The sequence below is a fragment of the Mus pahari genome, chromosome 5 (genome assembly GCF_900095145.1).
Source record: "Mus pahari chromosome 5, PAHARI_EIJ_v1.1, whole genome shotgun sequence".
NCBI classification, from domain to species: domain Eukaryota; kingdom Metazoa; phylum Chordata; class Mammalia; order Rodentia; family Muridae; genus Mus; species Mus pahari.
Genome location: NC_034594.1, coordinates 49,673,690 through 49,689,455, shown reverse-complemented (window position 1 = coordinate 49,689,455; position 15,766 = coordinate 49,673,690). Strand labels below are relative to the sequence as shown.

General features: G+C 38.5%; 1 protein-coding gene across 1 annotated transcript in view; it reads left to right on the top strand.

Annotated features, from left to right (window-relative positions):
• The window catches only part of Bard1 (BRCA1 associated RING domain 1), a 71,406-nt gene that overhangs the window by 37,130 nt on the left and 18,510 nt on the right, over positions 1-15,766 (top strand). Inside the window, exons 7-9 of the mRNA XM_021198732.2 lie at positions 5,872-5,980; positions 11,603-11,735; positions 12,581-12,673. Of these exons, the coding sequence (XP_021054391.1) occupies positions 5,872-5,980; positions 11,603-11,735; positions 12,581-12,673 (335 nt within the window). The remainder of the gene's footprint in view (positions 1-5,871; positions 5,981-11,602; positions 11,736-12,580; positions 12,674-15,766) is intronic.

The following is a 15,766-nucleotide window of genomic DNA, read 5'->3' as shown; positions in this document are numbered from 1 at the left end:
AGACTAACCCACAGTGCCCTCACATCTTTCTCTCTGCTTGGAGGACTCCTATTCTGCCTCTGTATCCCTTTCTAGGTCTGGGAATTCTCCGGAGACTGAAAAGTTGGCTCAGTGTGCGTCTCTCATTGAACTCTGTCGAGATGGAAAGTACCTTTGTGTAACTGGTTCCATAGTGTGGAAAAGCGGAGGAGAACCCACCTTGTTGGATGGATGAATATTTTCAAACTGAGTACATAGCAGTACTTACCACATTCTCAATGTGTGTAAACTACTTGGATGATTATTGATTCTATCACATGCCCATCATTTAGACACATATGTGTTGTTAATTTTCATACAGTCTATTAGTGTGTTTCAGTAGGACCGACTTTCCTTTTTTTTTTTTTTTTTAACTAGCTGTTAGGTAGTAAAATCCTGTAGCTTAGGAACACTCATCTTCTGTGAGGGTTTGAACATGTAAACTCCTTAACTTTGTAAAACTTTTAAATGAAGTGTATTTTCTAAAATGTGATTTAAATCAGAGAAAACCAGGCATGGCAGCTCACATCTTTAATCCTGGCACTAAGGAAGCAGAGGCAGGTAGATCTCTTTAAGAGTTCAAGATTAGCTGAGGCTGCATAGCTAATCCTTGTCTTAAAAAACAAAACCCAACCATACAAAAGCACTGGAAATGGGCCAATCAAATGGCTAATGGCATTGGGTAAAGGCTCTTGTCTCCAGACATAATTTACGTGAGATCACTCCTTAGGATCCAGGGATCCTGTAGGAAGGGAAAGCCCAACTACAGCCGTGTGCTTGGGTCCCCACACACTCACACTTAAACAAGTAAAACCAGCGCAAGCAGTATATGCTAGAGGGAATTAAGTTGGAAAACCTGCTAATATACTGTACTACAAATCAATAGAGAAAATTAATAAAAGGATAGGGTTTTGGTCAATAATCATATAATATGCTTCAGTAACTCGGTAGACAACATTTTTAGATGAATTCCTAATACATGAAGGATATTATTAATATGTGATCATTTGGAGTTCACAGAATTTCAAGAGATTTTTCTTAATACAAGGCATTAAAGGAATGGTTAGAAATAATACATATGGAAGTTATTCATATATTGTCAAGAACTACACATAATTTTATAACCCTGTGTCCTGAAAATACCTTAGTTGGTGTTGCACTGACCCCCACACCCTTGCTTTAACAGTTCCCAGTTGTAGTGTCTCCTTCCCTCTAATGTCCATTGCCTATGTCTAATACTGTATGTAGTAGTTTTTTCCATTGTATTTTACTGTTCCATGTGCTCATGTAGTAGAAGGCTGCCTTCCATGTGGTGCATACAGCAACCATATTGCTGTTCCTTCCTCGGGCTCTTCCCTTCCCATTCATCTACCACATGCCAGTTTCCAGTCTTGGCCCAAGACCATTTCATTTGCCAGTGCATATTCTTTACCTATATTTCACCCCATTACTTTGCTTTGATGTATACACGATCAGTTTCAGTTTCATACTTATCTATTGAGTTTGTATTTGCTCACAGTTGTTGATAGAGAAGGAAAAGTTCTACACATGGTATTCTTTCTTCTGGATGTGAGTATTAGGGCTCATGCTTCATACCAGAAAATAGAGAACATTGCATTTATATTTAGATAGGAATCATTGTGCAATCTCTTTGTAATCCTTTTTTTTTTTAAAGGTTTTTCGAGACAGGGTTTCTCTGTATAGCCCTTGCTGTACTGGAATTCACTTTGTAGACCAGACTGGCCTTGAACTCAGAAATCCGCCTGCCTCTGCCTCCCGAGTTCTGGGATTAAAGGCGTGCACCACCACACCTGGCTGTAGTCCTTTTTAATAAAATAATAAACTATGTCTATTTTGAGTTAATGTAATCATAAAACCCTTAAGTATACGATGATGGTGAATCATGAATTTACCAGTGTTATAATTAGCAGTCACAGTGTTAGTGACTGTGCAATAGCGTTACTTTTCCTTCAGATATCTATTTTACACAAAGGGAATGAATGAACAGTATGAATTTTAAATTAGTTTTTCACACTATACCTGTTACCCAGGTGTTAATCCATTCAAATATTATGGAAAGAAAGCATATTTTGTGTATTTCCACATAATAAGAGTGGAATATGCCTCATCTTTGCTTGCTGTGTTTAAACCTTAGTCTGTTTCAATATTTCTGTGGTTGACAGCAAAACACCAAATTATGACAGTGTCTTCTATGGCCATGTCTTCTATAAAGCAGGACTAGACTTAGACTTTTTTGGAACCTGTGGTATCTGAACATGTCATCTGTAATTTGTATATAATAAATACATATCTTATAAAAAATAGCCCGCTATACTTTATAAAGAAATTCTTCAGAATGTGAGGATTTAATTGTTCTAGGCCATTTTGCCTGCCTGCCTGCCTGCTCTCTCTCTCTCTCTCTCTCTCTCTCTCTCTCTCTCTCTCTCTCTTATCACAGGGAAGTTTTATTTCTGTTTGTGTAATAACAATTCTAATGCCATCTGTTAGTGTGTATTAAAGTTCACTTGATTAAGCTTTTCTTTGAAGTCTGAAATCTACTTGTTAGAAAGTCCTCGCACACAACTTTAATCCCAGCACTTGGGAGGCAGAGGCAGGCAGATTTCTGAGTTCGAGGCCAGCCTGGTCTACAAAGTGAGTTCCAGGACAGCCAGGGCTACACAGAAAAACCCTGTCTCGAAAAACCAAAAATAAATAAATAAATAAAATGATAATTAAAAAAAGAAAGTCCTCATGTGCTGTGTGTGTGTGTGTGTGTGTGTGTAAACTTTGACTTTGTTTACCCATGTTTGCAGTTGGTGGTTTAAGAAATAGAATCTTGATTCTTCAATCAGAATTCTATTATGATGGTCATTTATAGCATATGTATATGAGGAGATAGTATAGTTGGTATGTGAGCATAATAGAGTATGAAATTGGGACATTTCCAGTAAAGAAGATGGGATCCTTTTGAATTGCTGTGGCATTGCCTGCTGTAACTGTAAACAGTTGTTGTAAATTAGGAACCAGCCTTTTACTGTGGCTGGAGAAGGAGTGTTGCTAGGGCACGGTCCATGGTGTGGACTGGGGCAGAAAGGGGAACCTGAGAACTCAGACTCACTTGTATTCAGCACTGCTGAAAGATGACAGCACCTGAGCCTGTTGGTCATGAATCGCTGTCATGAGAGATTTGCTGTGACTCATTTCTTAATCTCGTAGCTCTCTGTCCCCAAGATGCCATTATAATAGCATTCCCCAAGGTCATTTACTGTAGAGGCTTACATCCTTAGAGTGTGACTTTTGTGACTCGTCCAACAGGCTTGACACTTTCCCTTCTCCTTCTTCCTGTAGTGTTTTATTCTTTTTCCTCTTAAGACATTTTTAGACACTTAATTCAGTTTATAAAATTGGTATAGTGTTTTGTTAATATTTTTGGTTCCCACTTAACACTATAATTTCACTTTGTGCTTTGTATCAAGCCTAGAGTACATGTTTGATAAGCACTGAATCACTGAACCATGGAGATGTATATATCTCCGTGTGTGTGTGTGTGTGTGTGTGTGTGTGTGTGTGTGTGTGTGTAATGAGCTGTAATGGAAGGTATAAATACCATAGTCTTAAAAACCATAAGATATTTCAAAAGATAACTTCAGTGTGAAAGCTTAATACCATAGGTATATTAAAATATATTTAAAAAATATTCTCAAACTATAAAGAAAAGGAGTGTTTGACCAAGTGTTAAAGCTTTAACAAATTATTTTCAATGGATATATTAAGCATGGACAGTATTGAATGTTACTGAGTACAATACAAGTGTGACCTAATCAGATCATTGGAACCTGCCACTCTGTTTTATGTTCTAGGAAATAATAGAGTCATACTATGATCTTTGAAATCTCTTCCAGAATAACATGCTGTGACTTGTAAAGCAGTATGTGTTCAGTGATTCTTAATCAGCTAGTCTCTGAAGCATGGTAGTTTGTTCTACAGTGCCCATGATTTATTTAGACAAGATTGAATACACATGCTTGCATGTGTGCATGCACTCTAGAGCATACAGACATACACACATGCACACATATTACTTTATTGGTTGCTTGTTCTGTGTTGTAGTTTTGCCCTAATGGATCCGAATAGCTTTCTTTTTAATAATCTAGATTTGTATTTGTTTATATAGACAATAGCACCTATAGTAGCTCTAGTAAATGGTTTATGTTTGCACATAAAAGCATATGGTCATTAATGTGTAGGAAATAAAAATATGAATACACAGAATACAGAATTATGAAAAATGTATGTAAGTTCTATTTAGTTAAAGATACTCCCTTAATGGAAGATTTCATTTTAAAAAGTTAATTTTTTTACGTAAACTGTTTTTACGGAATATACTTAATCATGTTATTTCTCTCCCTGCTACTCGTCCTAGATTCTGCCCACCTCCCTATCCACTCAATTTCATTTCATTGATTCTTTTTATCTGTTATTGTTTCTGTTTCACCACTTCCAGCCTGAGTTTGACTTTTGCTTGCCCTCTACTCTTAGGACAATTTCTTGTTCTTCTATAGCTTTCAGGTGTTCACTGAGTTTCTAATATAAGGTCTCGTCAAGTTGTTGATGTAGACAGTCAGTGCTGTGAACTTACCTTTTGGAACTGCCTTCACTGTGTCCCACTGGTGTGGCTACACTGTGTTTTTATTTTCATTCCATCATAAAAAGTTTTACATTTCTTTGTTCATGTTGGTCTTGACCCATCTTTTTTCAGTCAATAGTGAGTTGTTGAGCTTCAGTGAATTTGTCTGCTTTCCATGGTTTCTAATGTTAATTAATATCTAGGTTTAACTCATGGTAATCAGATAAACTGCAGGATATCAATTTCAATTTTTCTTTTTTTTTAAATTTGTTGGTTGCTTTGTGCCCTAATCTATGGCCACTTTTGGAGAAAGTTCCATGGGCTGCTGAGAAGAAAGCAATATTCTTTAGTGTTTGGGTGCAGTGTTTTATAAATGTCTGCTATGTCTATTTGGTTTATGACATTACTTAACTATGGCATTAGTTTTTGTCTATTGGCCCGAGTGACAATATATGCCCCTCTATTAACAAGAGTGGGCTATTCAAATGTCCCAATGTCTCTGTTTTAGGGTCCACACTAAGAGGCTGAGTTCCTAGGTAATGGAGGTTGGCTGAAGGAGGCTCTGAGTCCCAGCCAAATGTGGTGGCTCTGGGGTCCCTGGTAGAGAGTGATTCTGGAGCCTAGCCTTAGGTCTCTCGTAGAGAGATGCTCTATGGGTTGGTGTGGGGGTCTCAAAGCAGTGGAGATGGAGTAGAAGGAAAGGCTGAAAGGGAGGGGCCAAAGGGAAGAACTAATGGAACCTGAGCCTGAGGCCAACCCCCTAAAGTGATGAAGTGGGCTGGGAAGAGGGCCTCCTGCAGACAGGCTGCACAGACAGGTGGAGAGGGAACTAAAGGTAAATCTGGAGAGACGTTAATAATGGAGGGCCGGAAGGAGGATACAGTTTGCCTACCTGAGTCCCAGCCTAGTGTGGAGGCTGTGAGTCTCTGGTAGAGAGCTGCTCTGTGGGTCGGAGGTGTTCTCTAGGAGATGGGCGAGTAGGAAAAGGTGAAAGGGGTTGCAGGGAAGAACTAGGAAGAAGCTGGGGCCTCACCAGGAGGCAGAGTCCCTAGGGAATGTCCTTCCTCACCCAATTCAGTAGCATTTGATAGTCGATCTCATGACTAAGTGAGCTCTGACACTTTAGTTACAATTGTGTATTATTAAGGATGTTGAAAATAGTTCTAGAAGTGTGTCTCTTCGTTAACATTTTATTTACTTAAACCCATGTGCACTTCTTTTAACAGTAACATATTTGGTGTGCGGCCGGTGGATTATACAGACAATGAGAATATAAGATCATTGTTGCTGATGCCAGAGAAGAATGAATCATTCTCAACTAGCCAGTGCTCTGTCGTAAGTGTGGAGGCGGCTTTGCTACATTTATGTCTTTTATTGAACTTGGTTATAAAAGGAACAAAATAGGAAAACTTGCAGTTAGCAGATAGTTTTCATTCACCAATTACTAAGCACTTCTGGAGTACTGACTACTATGGATTCAAAAGACACAATCAGAATAAGTCTAGCAAGAAATCTTATTGAATCCTTTGCACTTTAGGCAGCATTCATATAATTTGACTAAAACAACTCTTATTTCAAGGAACTTGCATGCCAGTAAGAGGTAGAGACGAAATGGTCAGAGAATATGTAAATGATCCATGCACTTGTTTCAGAAGTGGTTATACAAATGCTTTCAAGGTGGCTTTGTAGTGTGTAACTGGGCAAGGTGCTAGGTTCCTGAAGGACACTGTGTTAGTGAGGGCCTTTTAAGGAACAATTTAAACTGAGACAGATCATGAGAGGGAGGCAGCCAGGTGGCCACATAACAGACATTGTATAGAGACCCTCAAGCAGATGAAATGGCTGTGCTTGAAGATTCCAGAGTTTGTTACTGCTGGCGATAACTGAGAGTCTTAGAATGGAGACCACTGAAAAGTTTCAGTGCAGGAGTGACAGGGCTGAACTTCTGTGCTGCAGAGTGTGTGAGAGTCGAAGAAATAACAAGAACGGGTTGTGAGAGATAGGACTCTAAGTAAGTGTAACTAGCATTGAAGGTCTATGAGAAGTAGTGTGGTCAGTGTGTGTGTGTTATCAGCAGTGCTTATTCTGGGGTTTTCTCTGGTGAGTGGGAAATGAGCAGAATTAGTCTTGCTGGAGTCAGGGTAGTTGGTGCCAATTCCTAGCACTGGGAGGGGGACCCTTCGACCTCTGATCCAATTGTACATCTAGTGATGGGACTGTTAAATAGTAATTGGATTTGTGAGCCTGTGAATTAGATAAGAGGTACCAGCTAGAGACAGTGGAAGAAAGACCCATTCCTTGGGAACCCCTAGCCAATTGGAAGATATAAGTGTAAAAAAGTCTATTATAAATTGTAATATGTAATAAGAGCAATGAAATGTACAGAGTTGTACCATGTGCAATAGGAGGAAGCTCACTTCAGAAGCTGTCAGGAAGAACTTCACAGGAGATGACAATGTCTGAGGGAAAGAGCTGACGAATGCTGTTGGGGAAGATAACAGACAGCTTCTAATGGTCACCACTGACTGCTACAAAGGCCACCGTCAGCACTGCCTACTGCACTGAGGACTCATGTTTTTCCTTTACTTGATGCCCTTGACTTAGTGTCTCTGGTGTTATGGATATGTCCTTGTGCCTGTAAGATCATTGCTATAATTCCAGATGTGACAGTGGCCAGCTAGAAGATAGCAAAGCATTTTGCTGGAGCCTTTGCTGAGATCTTTCTTGTGTTTTTTTGTTAGAACTGGCTACAAATTGGTTTTGAAGTATCCAGGGATAGAGACAGGACAGATCTTGTAGACCTAATAAAGTCTGACTGTTGTTAGTTCAGAAGATGAAAGGAATGGGTTTTGTGTGGAAAACGCAAAGCCCATTGCTGAGGCTTCTCAGAGGAATAGAGGCATAGAAAACCCTTGGAAATTTAAAGAACTCAATGTTTAGTGTGTGAAGAACATAAAGAACGTTAAGTAGTTTCAGGGTAGGAAGCTAGATTGGGATCAGCCTGTGAGAGACCTTAACTTTTTAATAGGGACTTTAGATTTAATGGGGCCTCATCAGTGTGTTTATACCTGGAAGAAAACAGTCTGCAGGAGAGCTAGCCATCAGACGCAGCTCAGGTTGAGTGGAGGTTGCTGCAGTAATGTCTAGCATTCGTATGATCTGAAATGATGGCTGATGGTAGTGAAATGAGAATGAGGAGGATGGAGAGAAGAGACAGATGCAGTGAGCTCACTTTATTTTCATGTTTATTCAAATGATAGAGGGATGTGGCACTGTGTGGCACTGTGACCAAGCCTTCTTATTGTCTTAATGGTTGACACCTGGCTAAGGAAGCTAGTGACTGATAAACAAATCTATGTGTGTGGGAACAGTAGGTCGTGTGCAGTTGTTAAGAGGTAATGTCCGAAATGTGACGCCCCAACCACTACCAGAGTCCACTCACTCTACCCACGCTGCTTTGTTGGGTCTTGTCGGGCTGAGTGAAGCCGTGGCTGTTCTTCTGAGCCTTTCTCATCCAGAAAGGGCAGTACAGTAGTGATTGATGCCATTGCTTAGTTACAGATTTAACCTGAGCTGGTTATAATTTGCTGTGGTCATAGGTGCTATCATGGGTAATCACCTTTATACCCTGAGAACCTTTATCTTTTGTTTTAGAGTGCGGTCTGATAAATATGTTCCAAATGATAGTTTGGGAAATGAAAGGACCTAGACGTCAGCACTTTAATTTCTTTCTTTTAAAAATGGGAAAATTGAGACCTAGAAAGGTCATGATTTGCCCAGGATTATTAACCAGACATTAAACACTTCTTTTCTTAATGGACCAGTCAGAACTTAGCTTTCATAAGTCTTGGATCAGCTCTGCCATCCTTTATATTTTGGTTCTTATTTTACTGATTTGTACTTGAACTTCCTGCCAGACATAGTATGTCTTAAGTTGTGATGCATTATTTTAAATGTGTAAGAAATACAGATACTTTTATGGTATTCTTAAGAGTCTGATTATGGCAATCACCTTCAAAAAAGGATTTTTATTTTGAAATCTAAGAAACATACACTTTCTATGTGTCATGTGAGATTGAGTTTATCATTATGTCTCTTTGTTGTTTCGAGATAGGTCTTCACTGTGTGACCTAGGGTAGCCTAGAATTTAAAACCTATCTGCTTCTGCCTCAATCTTATTGTCTTAATGACTGATATTTGGCTTGGGAACCTAATGGGTGATACAGGCTGTGTAAGTGGAGATAGTAGATCATGTATAGTCCTTAAGAGGTAAGGTCTGGATGCCCATAGCCACCATCCGATGCCACTCACTCAACCTGACTGGCTTGCTAGGTCTTTGGTCTATCAAATACATTCCCTTTCAGGTCCTGGGTTTAAGCTATTTTCCTACCAAGAGTAGATTTGAGGAGCCAGGGTTCCTATATCTTGCTTCCTTAACCCTTCAGACTTGATTGTATCTATTTATACTGAAATTAGAATCTTATATTTACTAGATAAATAGTCTACCCATGAGCTACAGCCCCAGCTCCATACCATTGCTTAAAAGCAGCATTCCCCCAGTGCTGCTCACTGCCCGCTCTTTGTTCCCTTTACCCTACAGCTGAGGGAACGGCAGCACACTCCTGCTCTCATGTCTGTCTGTCTGTCTGCCCCGTTAGAATGTAAACCGCATGAAGGCAGGGACTTCTTTCCTCTCCTTCTCCTGGAGAGCAGTGTAGCGAGTACTGAGTCCTCAGAGTGTGTGGATTCTGTGAGTGTGTGGATTCTGTGAGTGTGTGGATTCTGTGAGTGTGTGGATTCTGTGAGTGGGCTTTCAAGCCAGAGAGAGTAGTGAGTGTGTTGCATGCTGATCCCCACATGATGTGCACTTGCTTGACAATGGAGTCTAGAATAGTTATATTTATCTTGCCAACTGTGCTGAGGAGCTGCATCAGGGAATGTGTAGAAGGGTGGTGGGGATAAGTTTAATTCCTTTGTGTCTCATTCAAAGCTGTGTTTAAGTAAAACTTGGTGGCTCTGCTTTCACTCTCCTGCCACTAAGATGGGGATCAAACTCAGGTAGTGAGGCCCAGCTGCAAGCTCCTGTCCCCCTGTGCCCTCCTTTTAGTCTTCTTTTCAGATCCTTTAACTTCACTAGTCTGACATTTATTAATATTAACAGTAATTCTATCTACAAAAGTACCGTATTGAATTTTAGAACTGAGTTTACTTATTGTCAATGAACAAATCCCTAAGTTTCTATAAAGTGAGAGTATTACCTCTGGATTTATTTGAGCATCGTGGCTCTGACACCACCTTACTTGAATGAAACCCTCAGTCCCTATGATGTATAATCCCAAGCTGACATGTGACCTTGGCAGTTGTTTTCTTTATGTTTTATTATAGCATTCCTTAGTTATAAGAAATTAGTACCAGACTTTCTACTTTAGGCAATTTAAAAAAAAAAAGACTACAATAGGAAAATGCATGACCCACTTTGATACTTCCCTTGCTTGGCACAAATAGTATTGTATGCTGTATTTAGAAATGATAATTTTCACTCCTGTGTTTTATGCGAAGAACTAATTTACCTAAGGTGGAGTCATGTAAATTGAGTACTCTCTGCAAAGCCCTTGTGATGGTACTTATTTAAAGGACAAGAACTTTTGACAGTTGACTTTTAATATCATTGTAATTGAAAATTTTGAAAATATTCTGAACTATTTTCATGTTAGAGTACTTACACTTTGGATTTGACTTGGCTGTGTTCTCTGACAAGAGACTAATAATGCATTTATATGGGAATGTGATAATATATGCGTGTGTATGTGTGTGTCCCCAGTCAAATCTTTGTTATCTGAACCGTAAGGGTGTAAATAACTTACCTTGCTGAACTTCAGTGCCAAGCATTGTCACTTAGATATTTTTGTGTGCTTACTATATAGTAGTTCTCTTTAATTTATTTTGAATGAATTGAGTCAACTGTTTATAGAGTTAGCCAATAGCTTAACTGTCTTAGCATAGGAAGTCTGAAGAAGTCATCACTACTCTAATGTGAAGTTAATGTTTACATACTGAGCATCTCCTCTAGGTGCTGAGCTGAGATGTTGTCTTTGCTGTTTCTCTCATGTTCTACAGAGCCTTTGATAGCCCAGCCTTCAGTGCACATTTGCACTTAGTGCATGCGAAGACCCAGTGTCTGGTGGTGTATGTAGATGTGGCATCTTGACCTTAGCACAGGAGTGCTAGTGTTCCGTTTCCTCTCTTTCCTTCTCTTTCACAAGCAGCTTAGTCTAACTCTAGTTCTAGTTTTGTCCTTTAGTCTTTTGGATGCTCCACTGTGTAGTTGTTCCTCTGAATCATCGTCCCTTCACATCTCATCCGTTCTTCACTGCTGCTGTCTATTTGTCTTTAGATGTTAAGCCCATAGCATCAGTCTCCGTTAAGTCAGCCGGTCTTTCTTAGGAGCAACAGGGAATCCTTCCTATTTGTGTGTCTGCTTTCTTCACTCCTCAGTTCTCTGTCCCAAGTTCATCACTTTGATTCAGGGTTTAAAATTTTATTTTCTTTCTTCAGAATTAGTGCTGAATTTTCAAAATTATCTTAGCTTAAATAGATCAAGTTTAGGTTCAACTCTTTGGAGAAGGGATATGAAATTGGTCATTCTCAATGGCTATTTTAGGTTACTGGATACAGAATGAAATTACGAAGCTCTCTGTGAATCTAGTTCAGCATTAGGAAAAGCAGTTTGCTGTTTGGACAAAGCTATTTCAACTAACATTGACTTGGCAGGAAAATAAATAGAAAATAGTTATTCAAGTGCATTGAATGTTAGGGTTACAGGCAATGACTCACTAGGAATTACTGGGGATTATTAACTGGAATAAGATAATTAATAAAATAGAAGTCTTGTCAGTGAGTGTGTGCCTTCTCTCTGTTCCTCACGTGTTTTTAACCATGATGCCTATTCATTAATAGGTGAACACCGGGCAGCGAAAGAATGGGCCGCTGGTACTTATAGGCAGTGGGCTTTCTTCACAGCAGCAGAAAATGCTCAGCAAACTGGAGACAGTTCTTAAGGCTAAAAAGTGTGTGGAATTTGACAGTACAGGTGAGGAAGTTTTTTTGTTTTGTTTTGTTTTTGTTGTTTTTGTTTCTTGGTAGAAAACAGTTTTACATTAGACCCATTAAAGAATAACCTCTGATAATTTATTGATGTTTTAAGCATTTGGTTGTGGTTATGTATTTTGTAGCTTGTAAAATGTACCTATACTTTATAGGTTATAATATGCTGAAGAAATAAAGTATTTTGTTGGTTTTTGTGGTACTGGGGAAGAAACCCACGCTGTTCACCTGTTAATAGGCAGGTGCTCTACTGCTCGACTCCACCCTTAACAGGAACTGTAAGGTTAAGCCTTACACATTTTAGGATAGAGCACTGTTAGAACAGATTTTTTGAGTTTGTTAATAATAAGTTATAGTACAGCATAATACCATGAATCATTTGAAAATAGCTGAAAATTTTGTATTTGTGATTTTATGGTTTGTTTTCCTTTTTTTTTTAACTTTCTTTTTTTTTTCAAACAATTGATTGATTTTATGTATATGAGAACACTGTCGCTGTCTTCAGACACACTAGAAGGGGGCATCAGATCTCACTATAGATGGTTGTGAGCCACCATGTGGTTGCTGGGAATTGAACTCTGGACCTCTGGAAGAGCAGTGAGTGCTCTTAACAACTGAGCCATCTCTCCAGTCCTTATGATGTGTTTTATGATCTTATTTTTCATGTTGATGGCCAGGTTAAAAAGTACTGAATAAAAGAAACATTGTACTGAATATAAAAGTTGTCTTTGAAGAAGACTTAAGTGTCAGTTAATTAAATAGAATAAATGATTATAAAAAGTAGAAGATTATTTTCTTTCTGTTTTCCTTATTGCTTTGTTTGTATCTTAGTAACTCATGTCATTGTTCCTGACGAGGAAGCTCAGAGTACTTTGAAGTGTATGCTTGGGATTCTCAATGGATGCTGGATCCTGAAGTTTGATTGTAAGTACTGGATTTGGGAGGATTACTAGACTATTTAGTATATTCCTGTCATTGGAGTTAGTCACCGTTTTGAAAATGATTCATGTATCATTGGTACCATTCAGATTTCTTTTTATTTAACGATTTATTTATTTTATATATGTGAGTACACTGTCGCTGTCTAAAGATACATCAGAAGAGGGCATCAGATCCCATTACAGATGGTTGTGAGCCATCATGTGGTTGCTGGGAATTGAACTCAGGACCTCTGGAAGAGCAGATGGTGCTCTTAACCACTGTGCCATCTCCCCAGCCCTCAGATTTTTTTTTTTTAAAAAATAAATGTGCATAAATATACTTTGCTTTTAAAGTAGTTTTATTCAACAATATCAAGCATATTAAATTAATAAAGAATAAATGTAGTTTGATATTAATTTTGAAGTCTAAATAGTCCATATTAATGCTAAATGGTTCTTTTGACAAAATATGCTCATGTTTTAAATGCATTGCTTGGTGCATCTGTGAAGTGAAATTAATTTATTGTTTTCCATTTAAGATTTCTACAGTATTACCCATATAATATCTTTAAATCTTGTGGCTGATTCAGTCATTTTAGGCATCTGTTGGGGAGTTGACTGATTCTACCTGATCTGGATGGTTTCCAGCAGCCATTGCCTAAGCCTCCATCACTGTGTCCCTGTTTCTCTCCTCTGTTGGCAGTCCCCCTCAGAGCTGCCGGCTCCTTCACATACTGTAGCGGATGGTATTCTTACTTAACCTTGTGTCATTTAGGATTAAAAGAAGAAAGCATATTCCTAATTATTATGTTCTTTTTTTATGTTGGAAATTGAGCTTTAATTACAGCATTTCTCCCCTCCTTTTCCTCTCTCCAAACTCTCTCATATCTCCCTCCCCATTGCTACCTATTGTCTGTTCCTTGGTACCTGAAGGATCGATGCACTTTTTGATATGCTAGCTAAAATATGATGGCAGATGCCAGCTCTTACTCCGTACTTCTTTGGAAAACTAAGTGATTGCAGAGGACTGACAGGGAGCCTTAGGATCTGTAGTCGGGAGTCTTGCTATTCTTTATGTCAGGAATGTTGAAGGGAAGCATTTCCCAGGCCTGCCACACCGTTGTGCACATGGAGCTACTCTGTACTGGCATGGTCTGCTGCTTGTGCTAGAGCTGGATGCTAACACTGGATAGATACTTGCAGCTTCCTGGAATGGTAATTAGACTAAAGCAGAACAACGGGTATATTATTTTTAAGAAGTACATCATATATTAAAATTCACTAAAAAATACTGACTTTGTGCCTTGAAGGCCTTATGGTAGAGTGATTATCAAGAACTTAAGCTTGATTTGATCTGGAGAGATATCAGCTATTAAAACTTGTTTCCAGGCTGGTGAGATGGCTCAGCAGGTAAGAGCACTTGAGTGCTCTTCCAAAGGTGCAGAGTTCAAATCCCAGCAACCACATGGTGGCTCAAACCATCCTTAATGAGATCTGACTCCCTCTTCTGGAGTGTCTAAAGACAGTTACAGTGTACTTACATATAATAAATAAATAAAATCTTTAAAAAAACAAAAAACCTTTTCCACTTCTTCCTTGTAGTAGTCTTGAGTGTGATTTCCTGTGATAAGAGCTATGCTCATTATCTATAAATGATAAAAAAAAGTCAATAGTCTGTAAAATAGTTTTCACCCAGTCAAAACCAGTTTGAGAAGTATAATTGTGTGAATTGTCAATATGTGTCTGGTTTTGAACTTCATTTTACCTTTCCTGTCTGTAATAAGTCTTTCTGAGTCTCAGTATTTAAAACACCAAATACCTCCATGATTATGTATTCTTTTTCTACCATACCTGGGCCAGAACCATTGCCAATAGCTAGAACCAGTCAATTTTCATAATAGCGACGTCTTATCAATAAAGAAACCATGTGGAATTTTGAGTAATCTGATGGTTCTGAACTTTGAGTCTGTTTCTTAAGAATTTGCTGAACTGGCATTTGATTATAAGTACCGGAAATCCATGTCTATAAAACCTACCTTCTGTAGGAAATGTGAGTTTTGTCACTTTAATGGCTTGGCCATGTCATTTTTATAGAATCACTGATGGACTCAGGCTGAGTTAATAGTGTGCTATTTGGTGATTCTCACTGTAGTGAATAACATCCTCTAATACTGATGGTTCTTTTAGAATAAAAGATGAATAGGATCTCTTATTGAAGTTCATATGTTCATATTTTTTAATACAGAACTCAAAGAGAAATAAATTCAAAGTCTGAGACAAGTATTTAAGTAGTCACTAGGTCACTGGGTTTATAAAAATAAATCATATGCTCTCAAAGTCTTTCTGTGCTAACAAAATACCTCAGTCTCTTTTCTGTGTCAGGCACCTCAATGTTTTTGGAAAGCATTTCAGAGAAATTCAGAATTGTCTAGAAATCATATAAATTAGAGAAAATGATGGAGATTACTACATTCAGAATTAATTATAAAGGTGCATCACTTATTAATGTCTGTTTGACTCTAGAAATTAGTTTCTTGGCAGATAGAATTATTAATGGAATAACTACATATAAGCTTTAATATTAACTTTTTGGTGGTATTTTTCATAAACCAAATGAATTGAAGAGGAATTTTTATTATGTGTATACGTGTCCCTGTGTGTGAAAGTCAGAGCTTGCTATCAGGCATCTTAGCCTGGCATCATAATTTTTGAGACAGTATCCTGGAGTTTCAGTGAGCCAGGCATTCAGAGATGAGCTAGATTGGCTCACCTTCATCTGGAGATCCACCTGTGTATCTATCTATTCCCCACTTGGTTGAGCTTGGTTACTGTAGACTTCTGTGAACTGAATGAGGAAGAGCAGGGAAGATACCCTTTAGCATTATTTACTGATTGGCTGGTTGATTTGAGTTATGGACTCTAAAAGGCAGCCACTAAGTAACCTCATGATCAGTATAACAGTCATTCTTTTCTATTAGAGTTGCCTTTTTGAATGGACTTTTGAAAGTGTTGTACAAGGAGATAAGAATGGATCAGTTCTCATTCTTCTACATTATAGCCGCCAGTTGTGCCAGCACCATTTGTTGAAAATGCTGTC